This window comes from Notamacropus eugenii, chromosome 1 (genome assembly GCF_028372415.1).
Source record: "Notamacropus eugenii isolate mMacEug1 chromosome 1, mMacEug1.pri_v2, whole genome shotgun sequence".
Taxonomy (NCBI): domain Eukaryota; kingdom Metazoa; phylum Chordata; class Mammalia; order Diprotodontia; family Macropodidae; genus Notamacropus; species Notamacropus eugenii.
Genome location: NC_092872.1, coordinates 144,413,375 through 144,434,326, shown reverse-complemented (window position 1 = coordinate 144,434,326; position 20,952 = coordinate 144,413,375). Strand labels below are relative to the sequence as shown.

Here is a 20,952-nt window from a genome sequence, read left to right as displayed (position 1 = left end):
GGTTGTTGTGTTTGTCCTTCATTCTCGAAGAGGGCCATGACATCAAAATGATGACATGACTTGCACTTGACTTTGATTTGAGGGAGAGAGGGCTGTGCAAAGTCACCAACCTCACTTTATTCTCCTGAGCCATCTGGGTCCAGTGACCTGATACTCATCAGGAGGACTGGAAGTGGGTCAGGGTGAAATGTGGAACCTTGGCCATTTTAAGCTAAGGTCTTATCAGACTCTCACTTTGAGTGAGACACACCCATTCAATGAATAAGCCTTTTTAAGTAGTTACTTAAGGGATGGCCCCATTTAAGGAAAGAACAAAATAACAACAACAAAATCAAACTAGGAGGGGAAGACCTGCAGGGTACCTGGGTAAAAGAGAAATAGTTACTATTTAGTAATTACTAATTCCTGGAGTTAGGGAGACTCATGTTCAAATCCTGTGTTGAATATTTACTAGCTGTGTGACTCTGGGCAAGTAATTTATTCTCAGCCTCAGTTTCCCCATTTGTAAAGTGGTAAGGGGATAAATATATTTGTATACTTTACCTACTATGTTCCAGGATCTGTGCTAATCATTCTTTATAAATATGTCATTTGATTCTCACGACAACTCAGCAAAGTAGGTGGTACTAATATCTTCATTTTACAGTTGAAGAAACTAAGGCAAACAGAAGTTAAGTGACAAGCCCAAGGTCACACAGTTCATAAGTGTCTGAGGCCAGACTTCACCTCGGGTTTTCAGGCCCAGCACACTATCTACTTTCTGCTGCCTCTGGGTATAATAATTACCCCGACATATAATGGATATGATAATAACACGTATATCACAGAGCTGTTGTGTGGAGAAATTAAGATATTTGTAAAGTGCTTTGCAAACCCTAAAACACTATGAAAATTCTTGTTGTTATTTTGGGGATTGTAAGGTTAGTAGGGAGATGGGACAGGATTTGAGATGGGGGATGAGGGAGCCAATACTGCTCAATTTTGTTTAGAAGTCTCAAACATAACTATTCGTCTCTGCTTTCAAAGATTCACTCCACAACTCCATGTGGCTTCTTTTGCTAAATATTCAAATGCCCGTAAAAATAACACTCTTCTTTAGTAGCTGTCAATAATGTTCTGTTCAAGTTAAAGAATTATCATTATTCTGAGGCTGAAAATGAGTGAGCTTTGGGTTCCTCTGTGTGAAACTGTTCCATGCCTGCCACCTGCTGGCTAACATGTATTACATCATCTTTAGAGCTTAAACAGGGTTTAAGAGTGACTGTTGCCTACAAGACACGAAGGCTCAAGACTCCTCTCACCAATCATTTCTTGGGGTTCTTGCTTCTAAACTTGATAGCAACTTTTCTAACAACTGTACTGACAGACATTTAAATGCACTTGTGAGAGGTAGCATTCTCCTAGTCACCCAGCCTTCCAATACTCTCAACTTTTTATTCTCACCCTTTGACACCACCACCACCCACTCAACTGTTGCAATAGCTTACTGGTTGGTCTTTCTACCTCCAGTATCTTCCCCAGTTTAGTCCACCCATAACTCACTGCCAAAGCGATTTTCCTAAAGTGCAGGTCTGATCATATCATCCCTTCAGCACCTCACCCCCAATCCAATAAACTCTAGTGGTTCCCCATAATCTTGTGGTTCAAGAAGGGAGGTAATAAACATTTATTTAAACACTTACTATGTGCCAGGCACTGTGCTAAGTGTTGGGGATACAAATAAAAGCAAAAAAGAAAAAGAGTCCAAGCCTCTGGTCACAACATTTATTTTAGCACTTTTCAGAATGGCTTTATGAACAGACAGGCAAATTTCCTCTTCCTTTTTCTGGATGTGCATTGTTAATGTATTTTTGCTTAATTTGAAGACTTTTCCTACCCATTAATAGGCTCATGTGACCTGCTTAAATCACATGGAAGCCTAAGTCACATGTGATGAGCAGAGCTTTTTGAATGGGTAGATTAGGAAGGGTAAAGCAGAGCTGGAAGGAAGTTGGTGAGAGCAGTTGTGTTCGTCCTTCGTTTTTGAAGAGGACCATGTCATCAGAGAAATGATGACATGACTTGCACTGGACTTTGTTGGGAGTAAGTGAGGGCTGTGCAAGGTCACCAGTCTCACTTTCTCCTCCTGAGCCATCTGGATCCAGTGACCAGACATTCATCAGGATGACTGGAGAGGGCCCAGGATGCATTAGGAGACCTTGACCTTTTAGACTGGGCCTTTTCCGGTACTCAGAACAGAGGAGAGAGGGGACACAGGCAAGCACAGTTAGTGTTGTGAGTGTTTGCGTGTGGGAAGGCCCTGGCATGGGGGGAAGGCTGGGGAATGGTGTTGTTCCTGCAGCGCTAATATGTATTTACTTCTTGGTTACTATGACAGATTTGGCTTTCTCATGTTGGAATTTGGCTTTCTGCTGTCTGAATAAATATTTTTCTTTTGTCTTCTATATGGAGAGTCTATTATACTTTGTTATTCAAAACTACACCAGCACACTCATAATCACCACCAGTGCTGTGAATATTGCCTTGGCAATACAGAATGTACCATATTGTTGATTCATTAGCATTGAACTCATGGCCAGTTCATGGTTATACCTCATGCCTGAATGAAGCATCTCTAACACATACATTTTATCCATAAGGCACACCTCAGCCTACTTGTGCATAGTAACACCAGACAGTACTTCAGTACTATGCTTAGGGGACATTTTTAAACAGCAAAAACCACACAAATGAGCAAAAGGAGGCTACTATTTAAGGATATACATTGCAGAGAAGGTTCTAACCTATATTAGTAGAAAATTTTCTCACTCAGGAGTTTCTTGTTCCAAGAATGCTGATGAGTTTTATTGTCTTCTGGTTCTTACTGTAGGCCTTTTGTTGTAAGCAGAGAAATCTGGGGCTGAGTAACAGGAAATCTCTGCCTCTTGGAGGGACCAGGATGGTGACGTGCAGCCAGGGGGATTCTCCAGGCCCTGGGAGGAACTGGACTCCAGAAATGAGGGTGGGGGAGAACCCTCTAAAGTTTGAGAAGAAAAGATCTCTTCACTTAGTTGGGGCCAAGGTGGCTTCAATAATTCAGGCTCTCAAACAGACCAGGGTAGAGAAATCCCTAGAGGTAAATGGGAAGCTCCTCACCTAGGGTCAAAGGGGAAGTACATGAATCTGGACTGATTTGTGTTGTCAGGTTCAGAGAAAGCTTCAGGACTAGATCAGCCAGGCCTAAGGCATCAGCACCAATTTCTCCTCTTCTAGTGATTACCATACAGATAGTAAGTGCCAGATTTTAACCCAGGGTAAGGAGTCTTCCTCACTCCAGGTTCAGGACTTTGTCCACTTTGCCACCCAGTGGCTACAAGGCATTGTACAATACACTTTGTAGTGCTTTCTTAACACTTCCCCAAACCTTCCCTCCTACATCGGACTCTTTTCTGGACATTTCCATGACTGGAGGGTAGGGAGGCGAAGATTCCTAAATTCATACCAGTGGTACCTGAAATTTCTCTGAGCCCTTTCTCTTGTCTGTGATTTGGGGAGGGAGGGCAAGGAGAGGGTCAGGAGATATGTTTGCATTGGTGAGGGGAGTTCAGGATGTGGAATCTCTTTTCATTGATATAATCAGTTACTTGTTTATAACTTATACTTTCTTTAAACTGCTTTGATCATGTACCTTATTAGTAAAAAAGCTTGGAACACGCTCCTGCCAGTTCCAGGAGTGTATTTACTAAATTACATACATATACCACCATACTAATTATTGTGTGAATTGTAGAACTTACACAAAAGTGGAAATGAAGTAAAGACGAAATATTTGATCCAAGAAGCAATTACATTGTACAGTGGATAGAGTGCTGGGCCTGGAGTCAGGAAGACTTGAGTTCAGGTCTAGCTTCAGACACTTATTAGCTCTATGAACCCAGGCAAGTAATTTAACCTCCATAGGCCTCAATTTTCTCAACTATAAAACAATAATGATAATAATAGCATTAACCTCATGAGGATGTTGAGAGGATCAAATATTTGTAAATAAAAGCATCATGTCTTGTATATATTAGGTACTTCATAAATGCTTATAAGTTATCCCTTCTACATCGTGATTTTCCCCATTGTAGTTTCGATATATCATGGTTCAGCATAAGATATTACATGGGAATTTTGGGGGAATTTTACAGAAGCTGCAAAGGCCAGCAGATGATAGAGAAATCAATTAGAAATTCAGAAATGTGTAACCTATATGTATATGTGTATATGTACATATGTATGTAGTATTGTCTATTATCAACTCAAATTTTCCAATAAGATACTGTAAATGCTCCGTAAAAGAAAAAAGAACAATTCAGACTTCTTCTCTGCCATGAAGGGAGGGTCAAAATTTTACACAGATTTTCCAGATTACAAGGGGATCATATCCCTAACCCCAAATGTGGAAGGGATAACTATATTCCCAACAAGGGACCACTGGAGTTTATGGAGTGATTTGGTCAGACCTATAGGTTGGGGAAATCATGTTGGCAGCTGTGTGGAGTATGGATTGGAAAAGACGTAAGACAGGAAAACCAATTGGGAGGCTATTGCCATAATCTAAGCAAGACATGCTAAGGTCCTGAACTATGGTGGAGATTAGGTGAGTAGAAAGAAGGGGATGAATGTGAATGATATGGATGGAGAAGCAAGAGGATTTGGGGATTGGATGTGTGGGATAAGAAAAGGTCAGTTGTGGAAGGTGAGACCAAGGTTGTGAGAACCTGGGTGAATGGAAGGATGATAAATTTGTAAGACGCTTTAAGATAATGTAATGATGCCTCCATGCCTACTTATCCTGTATGACTGTTCCACTCAAAATGAAAAGGAGGAAAGAACTTTTATTCACCAATCACTGTCCACAGCAGAGAGCCACTAACTGGGGAGCTCTTGCCTTAGCTAGAAGTGATCTGGGGAACAGGGAAAAGGAATTTTCTCTAAGTGCACCTTTAGGAAGCTACTACCATTTAGGTATTATTTGCTTTGATGATCTAACCAATCTTTAGCTCAGAAGTAGGTAGGGAGAGGTTGGGAGCTTATACTGCAGAAGTGGAAGATAGAGTACAGAAATTTGGAAAATTGATTAGAGCATGAAGATAGGTGCAGTTCTATTGAAGGTAAGCCCTGATATTTGACCTGGGATTTATCTTTTCAATCTCCAATTGGTTAATCATACACTCTAGCCACAGCCCCTTTCCCCCTACCTTTGGTCCCAACTTTGATTATCACTTGTTTGAGATCTGCCTGAGGTACTGAAATTAAGAAAACAAGCATTTTGACCTAAATCATAGAACTTTAAAGGTCAAAGGCACGACTTGAACCCAAATATTCTTCCCACTGATTTCCTCACAGGGCATCAACTATCTTTGTGTTAATCTTTAGTAAAGTTGGAGAAGACCTTAGCCTAAAATGGCCAGGGTCTCCCATTGCATCCTGGCCATCTCCAGTCATCCTGATGAATATCTGACCACTGGACCCAGATGGCTCTGGAGAAGAAAGTGAGGTTTGTGACCTTGCACAGCCTTCCCTCCCTCAAACCAAAGTCAATTGCAATCTTGATGTCATGTTCCTCTTTGAGAACAAAAGACAAACACAATAGCAACATACATTATTATAGTAATGCACTGCAGAACGTCAGATTAAGAGTAATTCATAGGTTGGAAAAGTAGTTTGGATCCAGCTGTAAAGGGCTTTAAAAGCCAAATGAAGGAGTTTATATTTGATCCTAAAAGCAATAGGTAGTCAATGGAATTTATTGACTAGGGGGCTGACTTGGTTAGATTAGTGCATTAAGAAAAATTACTTTGGCTGCTGTTTGGAGAATACATTGGAGTGAAGTGAGACTTGAGACCAGGAGACGAACTAGGAGGTTATTATAGTAGGGAATGAAAGTCTTAACTAGGGTTATGGCTGAATAGAGAGAAAGGGATGCATGCAAAAGATGTTGTGGAAGTAAAAAAAGACAGGATTTAGCAACTGACTTGGACATGTAAAGTGAGGAATAGTCTTCAGTTGAGTCGAGGATCATGCCAAGGTTGTGAAACTAAATGACAAGAAAGGTAGTTGTATCCTCCACAGAAATTGTGATTGGTTTGGAACGAAGGTGGATTTTGGGGAAAAGGTCAAGTAGCATTTTGCATAGTTTCAGATTACTCTTTGCAATATGGCTTGAAATGTCCAATATGCAGTTGGAAATGTGTAACTAGTATTCAGCAGAGAGACTGGGGCAGGATATATGGTTCTGGGAATCATATGAATAGAGAATATATAAAGTCATTGAGTGAAAGAGATAGAGAGAAGAGAACCCAAGAGGGAACCTTGGGGTACATCCACATCTAGGGGACCTGATACGGATGATGAAACAGCAAAGAAAGCAATGTTCAGATACATAGAAGGAGTATCAAGAGAGACCAGTGTCACAAAAACCAGGAGGGGAATGAGAATCCAGAAGGAAAGGGTGGTCAACAGAGTCATATGCTGCAAAGAAGTCAAGGAGAATGAAGATTAAAAAGAAGTCCATTCAGACAATACTGATAACTCTGGAGAGAGCAATTTCAGTTGAGTGTTGAAGTCTTAAATCATGTTGCAAAGGTTTAAAAAGAGAGTGAGTGGAGAGGAAATGAAGGTGAAAGGTGTAGACAGCTTTTTCTGGTTTTGCTGGTAGAAATTGTTAGTCAAAGCAAAACATAGAAGACTCAAACGTTCAAATATTTCGAAGAACAAAAAGAAAAGCTCATGTATTCTGTCTATTACCACTTCCATGCTGGTCTGCCCGGCTCTTGTTGCCATCAGTGAATGTAATCCTAGTTGCGTTAGAAGCTCTTAGTCCTGCTAACATAAGGGGAAAATGTACATATAAAGCTTGGGATACACACGTACTCTGGAAATGTACATGTATTATGTCCTGCATATAGTTAGGCAGGTTATCACTGTAGTATTCTCCCAAGTGATGCTTTGTATGGTGCCATTTCTGCTGCATAAATTCGAGTGTTAATATGCACAAGCTTATTTTAATTTTAATGGTAACAAAGTTTGCTTATCTAGAATGCCAGGAAAATCATCCTTGTTGTTTTAAAGCATTAATGCTTGTGTTTATACTGTATATTGACAATTATTGGATTTGCTCCAGCTGACCTTTGCAAGAGACTGCAAAGATTTTTGACCTTTTTCTTTTTTGGCTGCAGGCAACATTCAAAGGGCTCATAGTAGGCCTTTCCATGTAACCAAGGGTAAAATAAAGAGAAGAATATTTGATACATGAATGTAAGTCAGACCATTGGCTCTCCTTCTCTCATGGTGATTTCTTATTCTGAAGTGGAATGTAGAGTCTCCTACATTTTGAAAAAAGAGAAAAACTTAAATCAAAAGTGAAATCTTTTATATCCACTTAAAACTCATCATTGGAAATATCTGCCAAAGACAAAAGATAATTCTTAGCATCTGCCTCCCAACACCCTCCCTACCACACTTCTGTTCAATCACCTTGGGCCTATCTTCTAAACAAATAATAATAATGACGATAAATAATATAAATCATTCTTTTCATACAGCTAATCAGATTGGTGTAAGTTGTCAGCCTCTAGAAATAGAATGCTGCCCTTTCATTTTAAAATATCTTCTTGTTTTATCCAGAAAAACTTTGGGGGAGAAGATTGCTTCTTCAATGACTTCCACATAAATGACTTTCACACCGAGTCAGTTCCTGCTTCTTTACCACCCTCCCATTCTCATCCACCCTCCAAAACAAAGCTCAAGACTAATCTGTTGTGATTGTGTGGATGGTAAAACAAAAGGAGGCAAGAAAGATCTAAATTTAAAGTGCTGGAAAATCCAACATTTTATTGACTACATTTTGGTGACTACATAAACGCTGAAACATTTTAACACTGAAAAGCATGATGGCATCATCACTTGCTTTTTTTCTTTTTTTTTTTCTTTTTTGCTTAGCAAACACAGCAGATGATATTGCACGGCATAAAGTGAGAACAGTAGCGAAGCTTAAAAAAAGGAAAGAAACCTTAATGCAGTACAGGAAATACTCATAAACAAACCGGAATAATGCCTAATGCATTATACTTTTTGTCTCTACACACAAAAATACAGAAGAAGCATTGGACAGAGAGAGAGAGAGAGAGAGAGGGAGAGGTAGAGGGAGAGGGAGAGGGAGAGGGAGAGAGAGAGGGAGAGGGAGAGGGAGAGGGAGAGGGAGAGATTGACAAAATATTAGCAATCAACTGTAATCGGGTACAATAATCACTTAGTCTGAAATGCAGAGGCAACGTATAAACTACTACTGCTTTCTAACTGACAAACAAAAAAAGACAGTAACATTTGTCTTTTATCAAAAATCTTCTAAGCCCCTCATGGTTTTTATTTTTTTTTTCATTGCTAAGGAAGAACTCCCTCTTGCTCTTGAAAGATTTTCTACCTCTACTGATCTTTTTATTTTTTTAAATTTTTTTTACCTGATGATTGTCTTAGGCACCCTCCTTGTATAATTAAACCATCAAGCTAACTTGAACATGGAAACTGAGACACAATCAAACAGTAGCTAAGGTCAAAGGTGTGTTGAGAATGGACAAGTTCAAGAAAGGGGAAGGGAGAGATTCCCAGGGAACGCAGACTGGTTTCCGATCGGACAACACCATCAGATATAGGAGCACAACTACTGAAGCAAGTAAAAAGACAATTTTTGAAAGTTTATTTTTTTAATACTGTTGTATTGTTTTGAATCCAAAACTAAAATGATCCCACAATGATGATGCAATAAATGCAGAACATATCACAAAAATTCAAAAGGCTAAAGGAGAAACAGAAAACATAACTCTTAAGGAATACAATTCTGTTCAGTGTTTCGTTGCTGACAGTAAAAGACTAGTTAACAACTACTGCTTTTTTTTTCCTGGATTTTCTGTCTGTTATACATAGGTCACTGCACAACATTACAGTATGTATTTAAAAGCAGATAATTAGTCAATGCTTACCAATGACAGACCATTGAATGATCCTGCATTTCAGAGCAGCTTTATTGCCCTATTTAAATACTTGACAAGTATAAAATATACCTAAGAAAATGTAACATTTGACCCAAAGTTTAAGCCCTCCCTTTCCTTTCCCACCCTAAACCCCCCATATTATGTCCCTGAAAATGAAAATAAGGTACACCTTGAACTTAACTATTGCGCCTGGAAAGAAAATATTTACATTGGTAATAAATCATATAGATTGATGACATTCATTTCAAACAGAAATTATCACTCAAGCAAAAGAGTACACATCGTCTCCCCTGACAATACCTCTTGTCAGGTTTGTAGAATTCTTCATGTGTATGTGTGTGTTTGTGTGTGTAATATACATACATATGTATATATACCTGCACCATGTGCATGTATGGACATACTGTGTGTATATATCTATATTTTGGGGGCTGATGTGGCAAAACAGTGGCAAGCATCTGAAAAACACCAACGGGGTCCAGCTGCAGTTTGGTGCTTCTAGTTTAGAAAAGGAAAATAGTGGGAGTATGGGCAAGGACAAACTTAATTTGGGGAAGCCATTATTTCTTCTGTCCAGGGCCTCTGAAACTATTCCAATTTGGCAGATGGGGAGGTGGGGTGGTGGTAGTGGGGTCTGTATGGGGTGGAGGGGAGGGGAAAGGATATTTGGAAGATTAAAGGTAACAGGCTAGGCAGGAGCAAGTATAGAAAATTTTTTTTCCTTTTTTAAAAATAAAGTTGTAGTTGGGATTGAGAAATCATGCTCCTAGAGTCTCCTGTTTTCTCACAAGTGTTACCTCAGAAATAGCACTGGCTCAGTCATCTGTCCTTAGCAGTGACTTTCTCTTTGTAGGCCCTGAGCCATGACATTATACATATGGTTCTAGAAGTGGAAATGTATCTTCCAGCCTTTGAAGCCCTTCAGAAGCTTGGTTAAACTCAGAAATATTTCCAAATTCAAGTTAGCTTGTTTCTAAAGTTTTTGCAACTCTTTCCTTTCCCATACCCGTGCGAATGGTAAATTTTTTTAAAAGTCAGCAAAGTATCTCACAAATGCCGGTGCTTTTAAACATCAAACGAGTTTTAAATTCTTTGGAACTGCAGGTCTTACCTGCAAAGTAATCTTTTCTTTAAAAAGACAAATAAATAAAGAAAAAACACACAAATAATGCTTTTTTTCTTTCTAAGTGACAAAAAGGACAATCTTGAAACACTCATTTTGGCATGTACAAGTTTTTTGAAGTGGGGAGGGGAAAACCTGGCAGTGTTTATACAACACACACTGAAGTGCCTGCTAAGACAAGGCTAAAGATACACCCTGCAGTTAAGAGAAGTTCTCTCCTTCAGCTTATCTTAGCATAAAGAACAAAAAAGATTGTAACATAAAGCTTTGGCTATTTCAAATCTACTATATACATTTCTTTGGAAAACTACACAGTCATAAATTAAAGTGGTGATCAAATAAGCTTATACAAAATTTAATTAAATTAAAAAATCACAGCACATTATAGAGAAAAAAACAGAAAGAACCCAGTGTCACAAAAAAGATAATATTTTTTTTTACCCTGTGAAAAAATCAACTACCAAACACAAAATTTCTGAAGTAACTATTGAAATGAAAGTCATTTTTTCGTTCCTTTCTTGCATTTTTACACAATCTTTAACCCACCTGGGGAACATTTCCAGAAATTAAAAGTCTTCCTTGAGCATCCTAGGGCAGTTCTGCCAAAAAGTAAAACAAAACAAAATTCAACCAACCCCGAACTAAAGGGAACAAATCTTCAATGATACATACTACAAAATAAATAAGAGTTATAAAGATTTTTTAAGTAATCTTAACAATTATCAAACTAGTAAGTTTTGCCTTATCACATAGACTCTCTATACAACATAACCCTAAAGCTTCATTACTATGAGGTATTTGGAGGAATTGGTAAAAGTGATGCACGGCCTGCCTGGTGGAGGGACTCAAACTGTGATGGGAGAGGACAGAGGAGAAGAAGGAGCTTTGGTTCATCAGCAAGAAAGTGGAAAAAAAAAGTTTTCCTTTGGTATCAAAGAAAGTTTCATTGCATGGTTGCACGGAAAAAGCACCACGGTGAATAATTATTCCTTTTTTTTTTTCCATTAGTGGCCTTTCTAAGAGGCTGAGGTATTCAAAGAGTATAAGGTGAGAGAGGTCAACAGCGGTTTAACACTTTGGTTCAAGCAAGGCACTCGTCCTATGAGTTTACAAAGTTTGCAACATGTTTGCCTAAAGATTTATTAAGTAGTATTAGCAGTAGTAAGAGTAATATTTCCTAATGACGTTATTATTTATACCATTATTATTATCAATAATGAAGACAAGTTTATACACTGAGTGAAGATTAAGAAAGGGGAGAAGAGGTGGGGAAAGGGAATGGGGCTGAGTCCCCTTTGCAGACCAAGGCCGTGCATGAAAAAATCTTTGGTATTCTTTGGTATCATCAATGTGATTAAAATCACCAATGGAAATCGAGTGAGGTAGCGTCTTTGGTTCACACTATAAATAGATTTTTTACACATTTATTTTTTACATTTGTGGAAGTAGCTATTTCTTACCTTTTGCTTCTTTGTCCTTCATATTTAGGAAATAGTTACCAGATGTACTATAAAGCTGACCACACCACAATAATAACCCAGAAGGCCCAACAAGTGTCAAAATAACCTCTGGCCTTTGAATGCACCCTAAACTTGGCTTGATAGAAAAGGGAGAAGTGCTTTCTCTTTGTTTGCTAAATGCATAGTTTTCATCCTTTATGTACAAAGGGAGGACCTTTCCTGGGAAAAATGCCTTTGCAATTCATGTGAGAAGCGTCCTAAAACTCTTTGGTATAGTATGGTTTGCATTTAACCTGTGAAGATAGGCCATTCACCTGGGATAGCATTGGACGTGGGAAGAGTCCCGAAGTAACAGAGTGCTTTCCTTTTTTCTGGCAAAGGAATCACGGTGCTCTTGGTTGGGTGCAATGAATGACATGGGTCAGGGAGAATTTCTGGATTCCACCACACCCTTTCTTTGGTCTTTAGGGTCTATTCCAGCTGCATTCTGAGACTGAATCCCTGACATCCAGAATTGTTTTACCTGAACTCTGATTAAAGGTTTGTCTTCTACTCTTTGGTACATGTTTCCTTCCCCACACCATCATTCCTCCCATCCTCCTGCTTAGCCCCTTTCAGGAAGTATTTCCTGTGGTGACAGGACCTGGATGATTGATGGATGAAATCAAACTAACTTCAATTCCACCAAAAAAGAAAAATGCTAAAGATTATTGGGAGTATGGTGTTGGAACCCACAAAAAAAAAGATTTTTTTTTTTTTGTTGAATTTTACTTAAGGTAAGAAATGATCAGAACTTGAATAAACTAATGTCATGTTGTTTGTGTTGATCAATGTATTAGGCTAATATGGTGAGACATAAATAATGCTACAGTAAGCAGAAATGGTGGCATTCCTTTTTCAATGTGATATTTAGAAGATAAGGAAGATGAAGCCTGTGACTACAAGGTGATTAGCATATTGCTTGTGAAGAGGTGGGGCTTGTCCATTATGACTTCTAAAAATTAAAGGTCTTAAGTATGCACAACAGGTAAGTAAAAAATTATTTTTCAGGCTGTAGTTTGTGCATCTGTTTATGTGAAAATATATCTCTAGGTCCTGAAATTGCATATTGGGTGCAAATTCAATGCTGGTATGAAAATTCTCTTTGGTTTCAGTAAATAGGTTAATTGATTATTTTTCAAAAGACATGATGATGGTAAGTACTTAAAGAAAAAGTGGTGACATATCTGGAGGCTGTGTCTACATCCAAAACAACTGGATGAAAGGAAAAAAATTATTCAAAATGGTCATTTGGGAATCATATAATAACAACAACAATAAAAAAAAATAAAACCTGGCTGCTTGAATTCAACCAATTTGTTTTTGGTGGGCTTAAAAAATTACTGGAATAAAGTAAAATCATCTATGTGTGTGCAGACATAGCTTGAAGTTCCCTGAATTTTATATTCTCATGTTTGGAATGGATAAGGCTTCCCCCTCCTAACATGATAAATAAGTTATATTGCAGGTTTTCATTTCCTTCTGGAGAGAGCAAACATTAATCAGTTTTTTCTCTGATTCATGCTGAATTGACAATACTGAATTTCTAGGAAACTTGAAGGTATGTAATTTTAAAAGTTTGTTTAAATAATTGGACTGTATTTGTGCCTTTTTTTTTTTTAAAGAAAGCTGGAATTCAGGATAAAATGGAAAAACCTAAAATTAAAATTCCTTGAGGCAACAGCACTGGAGATTTCAAAAAGGAGTATTAGTTTCAACATTGATCTCAGGAAGAGGGATGAAGTTAATGAATTGTGGTTGAGTTTTACCTTTTTAGATTTCTGTCAGATAATTAGAGAAGTTACTCAAATGTGGTCCTAAGGAGCTAGGTAGTATGTTGTAATTGTTTAATTTCTTTATCTTTAGCATTTTTATGAGATTTGAATGAGCCACTTGTTCTTGGGACAATGCTTACCTTTATATTTTCAAACAGATAAGGTAATTAGGAATAGCCAGTTTTTAGCCAAATGATAAACTTGCAGTTGTGGTTTGGAATGAAGGAATTTTCTACCTGAATCTCCATACTTCTTTAAAGGAGAGGAAATGATTCACTAGTTACCACTTCATCATCATTATCTGATTTTGTTGTCTCTGCTGCTATTCCTAGTGATTTAAAAAAAAAAAAATCTCATGGTCATATATGGCCCTGGCTCTATGAGCAAAATGGAAAAATTTTGTTTTGTGTTTAGAAGGTCAAGTTGAGTGCTCTTTATCTGCCCCTCCCTCCCCCATTTAAAATAAAGTGGAATCTATGGCATGCAATATCCAGCCTGATATAGTAGCAAGAAAGAATGTAGTACACAATGGAGGTTGTGCTTAGTGGTGGAAAGACTATAAGAACTACAAAATGGAAAGTCTATTTTTCTCTTGGCCTTTTTCTATGTCCTAACAATCCTCCCAATTCAAGGTTGAATCATCCATTGTCTCTTGACACCCAAATCTCACCAAGGATTGAGCTGGCTATGTAATCACTTTGGTTTGCTTATTTTAAGTGGTTAGAAATGCTAGATAGGTTGTTTTTTGCTGTTTGTTTTTAAAAGCACTTTTGGTATCTAATGATTCAAAATAATAGGTCAAATCTCTAGGATTTGCAATCTCTAATTTGATGATGTGGGCACCTACCAAAAAATGCCAATTTCATGGTGTTAAGAGTAGGTTCAGAATAACCAGCAGGTTATTCGGAAGGAACAAAATTAGATTTTTCTCAACTATCAGTGGATTGTTGGGCTGTGTCTAGGGTTCCAGTCAAGTGATGGTTACGGCACTTGAATGGGCTCCTGTCAACTGAATGGAAGGACACGCTCATGGCATCAACCTTTGTGATAGGATATTAGTTGCTTCCCTGAAGCTACATTCTTTCTTGCCAGTTCAGAAAACTAATGCTTCAAATGCTTCAAGAGTCCTAAATAACAGTCATGATTATATGTGTACTGTATTATACAGTTAGGTCAGTTCATACATATAACTTTACATAGTATTTTGTGTAAAAATAGCTTTGGAATATTAAAATCATTGCAATAAAATACCTGCACTATAATATTAAATGTGTTCTTTGGTACCTAGGTGATTTTTTTTAATGGATGGAATCTTGTTTCATTTTTTAAAAAATATCTGAACATTCCTTAACAAACAAAGAGAATGCACTGGTTTAGGAGTCATTCAAATTTTCTTTGCTGGGTTTGAATCTGCATTTAAGGTTATAGGCCTGGCAGGTTCAAACAATAGAAGAGTGAAATCCCACTTCTGTTCAAATGAACTCAGACAATTCCGCACTGTGTTGGCTGTACTCCATGGCACAACCCTTCCTGAAGACCAGCCCTGCCTAAGTCCCTAGCCACTGGTGGTGGGTATGTGTGGGTGGGTGTGCGCGCGCACAGTACTGAGACACCATACACCGTCATGGTATGGCAGAAGAGATGAAGGAGTCAGATCTGAAAAGATGTCCATTCAATGGCTAAAAATCACTATGCTTCAAACCACTAAACAGCCAAGCACAGTGAGAATGATCATGGATGGACGGTGTAAGACCCAGCAGTTCTCTTGCTCATAAATTCCATTGCCAAGTCATCACCCTGCTGAAATGTGTGTCTCAGAACAAAATCAGGATGCAGGTGAGTTCAGTCTTTGGTTTCTTTGGACTATAAATAACTTTTTTTTCAAATAATTCTAAGTATAAACCTGCTATCTTGAAGTCCTGGTCTTTTTTTTTCTTAAATTTTTCTTTAAAGCTTTTCCACCGAGGTTTGAGTTTGTGGTTATTTCTTCATGCTTTGGTACAAGTGCTTGATGTAGATGAATTGCTTGAATTGGTGCTGCCCTCGTCTTGCCACTTATCCAGACTCCTCCTTCTTGCATTCATGAAAAAGTTGCTGACGGTGCTCAGCTCCAACCCGAGCTGCTGGGAAATGGTGATTTGCAATTCTTTGGATGGACGCTTATTTTCTTTGAATATTGCATGTAGAGTTCGACGCTGGACATCTGTGAAGACCAACCTAGGCTTTTTGGGTGTGTTCCCTCTATCCTTCCCATGTTCTTGCTCTTTCCTTTTGCATGCTGCAATAAAACACATAGCTATGTTAGAATATTGCCTGGAAAAATAGGGAGGCCATAAGGAGACACTAATGAAGTTGTCCAACTGGATGCATCAATTAATGCAACAATTTTATTTTAATTTTGCTTGGAAATAAATTTTTCTTATCTTTATTTTCTTTGCCTTATGGATAAAAAATGCAGTGTATCATATGATTTGGTTTGGTTCTTCTTGGTTTGCTTAAATTGTAGTTCTTTTAATGTTAATTATTTTTTTACTTACAGATATAGAGATTTTAGCTAAGAGCAGTTGGATTGGATTGGGGGTGGAAGACTAAAGAAGATTGAGAAGAAATAGCTTTAAGCCCTTAAAAAGTTATAATTGGGTTAGATAAATAGAAATTGGGTGTTTGAGTTAAAAATAAAATAAAATTTTATAAAAAAAATTAAAAATAAAAATTAAAAAATCTGACCTACTCACCTCAATTTATTTTCTCTCTGTTTTTGTTATTTCATAGTTAGTAAGAAAATGTTATGCTGGGGATCCATTACACAAGTCAAACAACAGAGTTAACTGCTACATTGGACCAGGAAGAGAGTTCCTCAAAGTGCTGAACACATCCTCATTCCCTCCCTTTTCTTTCACTATCCTATGCTGTGCCCAAACTGTCTAGGACTTATCAGTGTGTCAGGGTTTGCACTACTAGCTTTATACCCCAAGGTAATCACCTTAATTGCTTAATGACAGCAAGAAAAGAAGACAAGGTATAAAAATATTCATAGCAGCACTATCTGTAATAGCAAAACACTAAAACTCAAACATATGTCCAATGATTAGGGAAATGACTGAACAAACCCTAGAATATTAAAGTAATGAAATGAATATGACCACCCCATAAAGAATGATGGATCCAAAGAACTTATTGAAATGTAACACTATGGAAAAGCTTTAATGAAGTCATATAGAGTGAAGAAAGCAGAATCAACAGAGAACAGCACACATAATCTATGGCATATATAATCTAAAAACATCACTGAAAAGGCAATGAAATACAGACCAACTACAGCCAACAATGTTGGTACCACATTATCAAAACTAAAAGCACTGATCTTTCCTTTCTGTTAGCAATCAGTAAATTGCAACAGTGCAAAATGACATGTACTCTCAGTCAAAATCGTGTTGTTTCTGGGTGAGGGATGGTGGTGATGGTGGAAGAAGTTGAGCAAAAGGAACATAGGAGCAGTAGAAGAAAAAGGAGAAGAGGAAGGGGAAAGAGGACTTTAGCTGAAGAAGAAGGAAGTTAGTAAGACAAGAAAAAAAAGATCAGTGTGGCTGTCAAGGTGCCAAAGATATGAGATGCCAACAAAGTGAGAAGGTACAGAGCAGAGAAGGTGAGCTGTTCAAAGGAGTTGAAAGGAGTTGAGAACATGAGCAACTAGTAAGAAGGACAAAGGACAGAGGATTTTGCAACCATAAAGGATGTAGAACAAGGAGACCTTTGATCAAGGTCATAAAGTCACAGAGCAAGGTTTGCTGTGACCTCCCATAGAGTGCTCCATGTTTGTCTTTCTACCACTGCCAAGTAATTGTTATCTATGTACAAAGTGTAGGCTGGTTTTTCTCCTAGAGAACACAAAGGGGCAAAAGAACCTTTCTCACTTTTCCAGGTTATCAGGGAGAAGGAATTATTCCTTAAAAAACATAGCAACGGAATATGGACTCCTATGTGAAAACAAGGGAGGAAAATGGATGGAAGAGGCCAGACAAAATCTTGACCTGTGTCAGGAGTTTAGAGGGGAGAGAAATGTGGTATAGGGGAGATAAATATAACTGTGGGATAGGGGAAGGACAGGGAGGATTAGCTAATGAAAGTTATTGTGAATAGTAAGAAAATAATCAGTAAACAAGCAAATAGGAAGCAAATAATATAAACAGTAAGCAAGTTAAGTCAACTGGTATTTAGATTAACTAAGTAAATACATATTTGAGAGTTGGAAAAGTACAACCCTAATATCATCCAACAGACAGGGCTAAAGAAAATCATAAATACCTATTCATACGTACGAGGGACTGAAGGATGGATGATTTTAATGTGAATAGCTAGCAATTAGCAGTATTAAATTGGCTTTAAGTTTACACTAAATTCTAAAAATATTTGGAGCCATAGAAGTCAGAATGGCAAAAGCTGAGAACTGAGAAGTAAATTTGTTAAATGGAGAGAAAATTAACTCCTTTTAATGGCATTCAAGGCTCTCTACAATATGTCTATAACTGATGTTTCTAACTTTATTTTTTATTACTTCCCTTTATCTCCCCTTTTGCTTCATCAAACTGGATTATTCACATTTACCAAAGAAATAAGTTCTGAAACTTTGCTCACACTATTCCCTATATATCTTTGTCTGTCCTTCAAGGCCTCTTTCATGAAGTCTTACGATTCCTCACCTCTCTTCTCCATTTCTTCACTATGAAGTGATCTCTGAAGGGGTGGAGCCAAGATGGTGGAGTAGAAAGACACACATATGCAGGCTCTCCCCACACAGCCCATAAGATACATGTAGAGAGGGACTCTCAACAAATTTTGGAGCAGTAGAAGAGGAGAACAACAGAGTGGAGGAGATTTCCAGCCCAGGGTGATCTGAAAGGCCCATGGGAAACATTGGTTGCACCAGACAAGGAGTGGAGCCCAGCCCAGCCTTGGCCATGCAGTGCAGCACTCAAATAGCCCTCAGGGACAGAATCTCCAGTTGCAGCAGCAGCAGCAGTGGGTTCACAGATCCCTCAACCCACAGGCACCAAAGGTCAGTGACAGGGCTTTTTCAGCTGGCCAAGAAGTGAGAAGGGCCTTCCCATAGCTCCAGCCTCAGGCAGCGGCCACAGAGGCCACATTGGGCAGGCGCCAGAAGTTTCCACAGCAGCCCCTACAACAGCCTGCATCCATTGTTGGATCGTAAAACCCCTGGGGGCACTGAGGAGCTGATTATTACCTCAGCCCTGTGTAGAGGCCTTGAGGGATCTAATCTTTATCTCACACTGAATGGTGGCCTTGCCCATGCAGCTTATCTGAATCTCAGCCTCAAGTGCTGACTTAGCAGAACTGGAGGCCAGATGGCTATGGAAAGGAAACTCTGCTAAGATTCTGGGCACAAAAATCTCTTCCTGCTCCCAGACCAGTGTACACACTTGACTGTGCCACCTTGGAGGAACTGAGATCTTACAGATTCCCTACTCTTGACAAAGGACCCAAAAGCCAAGTAAGTGGTTGGGAAAGTGCCCAAAAAAGGGAAAAAAAATAAGACTATAGAAGGTTACTTTCTTGGTGAACAGATATCTTCTCCCATCCTTTCAGATAAGGAAGGACAATGCTTACCATCAGGGAAAGACATAGAATTCAAGGCTTCTGTATCCCAAACATCCAAAATATATATTTAATGGTCTCAGGCCATGGAAGAGCTCAAAAATGATTTTGAAAATCAAGTAAGAGAGGTGGAGGAAAAACTGGGAAGAGAAATGAGAGAGATGCATGAAAAGCGGGTCAACACCTTGCTAAAGGAGACCCAAAAAAATGCTAAAGGAGACCCAAAAAAATGCTGAAGAAAATAACACCTTTAAAAATAGGCTAACTCAACTGGGAAAAGAGGTCCAAAAAGCCAAGGAGGAGAAGAATGCTTTAAAAAGCAGAATTAGCCAAATGGAAAAGGAGGTTCAAAAGCTCACTGAAGAAAATAGTTCTTTCAAAATTTAGAATGGAACAGATGGAGGCCAATGACTTTATGAGAAACTAAGAAATCTCAAAGCAAAGCCAAAAGAATGAAAAAATGGAAGATAATGTGAAATATCTTATTGGAAAAACAACTGACCTAGAAAATAGATCCAGGAGAGACAATTTAAAAATTATGGGACTACCTGAAAGCCATGATCAAAAAAAGAGCCTAGACATCATCTTTCATGAAATTATCAAGGAAAACTGCCCTGAGATTCTAGAACCAGAGGGCAAAATAAGTATTCAGGGAATCAACTGTTCACTGCCCGAAAGAGATCCAAAAAGAGAAACTCCTAGGAACATTGTGCCCAAATTCCAGAGTTCCCTGGTCAGGGAGAAAATATTGCAAGCAGCTAGAAAGAAACAATTCAAGTCTTGTGGAAATACAATCAGGATAACACAAGATCTAGCACCTTCTACATTAAGGGATCAAAGGGCGTGGAATAGGATATTCCAGAAGTCAAAGGAAGTAGGACTAAAACCAAGAATCACCTACCCAGCAAAACTGAGTATAATACTTCAGGGGAAAAATTGGTCTTTCAATGAAATAGAGGACTTTCAAGCATTCTTGATGAAAAGACCAGAGCTGAGAAGAAAATTTGACTTTCAAACACAAGAATGAAGAGAAGCAAGAAAAGGTAAACAGCAAAGAGAAGTCATAAGGGACTTACTAAAGTTGAACTGTTTACATTCCTACATGGAAAGACAATATTTGTAACTCTTGAAACTTTTCTCAGTATCTGGGTAGTTGGTGGGATTACACACACACACACACACACACACACACACAGAGCACAGGGTGAATTGAAGAGGATGGGATCATACCTTAAAAAAGTGAAATTAAGGGGTAATAGAGAAATATATTGGGAGGAGAAAGGGAGAAATGGAATGGGGCAAATTATCTCTCATAAAAGAGTCAAGTAAAAGACCTTACATTGGAGAGAAAAGGGGGAGGTGAGAGAAAAAGCATGAAGCTTACTCTCATCACATTCAACTAAAGGAAGGAATAAAATGCACACTCACTTTGGTATGAAAACCTATCTTACAATACAGGAAAGTGGGGGAGAAGGGGATAAGCAGGGTGGGAGGGATAATGGAAGGGAGGGCAGTGGGAGGAGGGAGCAATTAGAAGTCAACACTCTTGGGGAGGGATGGGGTCAAAAGAGAGAATAGAAGAAATGGGGGGCAGGATAGGGTGGAGGGAAATATAGTTAGTCTTATACAACACGACTATTATGGAAGTCATTTGCAAAACTACACATATAAAGCCTGTACTGAAGTGCTTGCCTTCCCAATAGGGATGGGTGGGGAAGGAGGGAGGAAGAGAAGTTGGAACTCAAAGTTTTAGGAACAACTGTTGAGTATTGTTCTTGCATACAACTAGGAAATAAGAAATACAAGTAATGGTGTATAGAAAGTTATCTTGCCCTACAGGACAAAAGAGAAAATGGGGATAAGGGAAGGGAGGGATGTTAGAAGGGAGAGCAGATTGGTGAGAGGGGTAATTAGAATGCTTGGCGTTT

General features: G+C 38.5%; 1 protein-coding gene across 2 annotated transcripts in view; it reads right to left on the bottom strand.

Annotated features, from left to right (window-relative positions):
- Positions 1-8,687: 8,687 nt before the first annotated feature.
- ONECUT1 (one cut homeobox 1) overlaps positions 8,688-20,952 on the bottom strand; it is a 53,561-nt gene continuing 41,296 nt past the window's right edge. For both annotated transcript variants that reach the window (XM_072616225.1, XM_072616228.1), the window contains one exon: positions 8,688-15,689. In XM_072616225.1, coding sequence (XP_072472326.1) covers positions 15,400-15,689 — 290 coding nt within the window. In that variant the 3' untranslated portion in view covers positions 8,688-15,399. The remainder of the gene's footprint in view (positions 15,690-20,952) is intronic.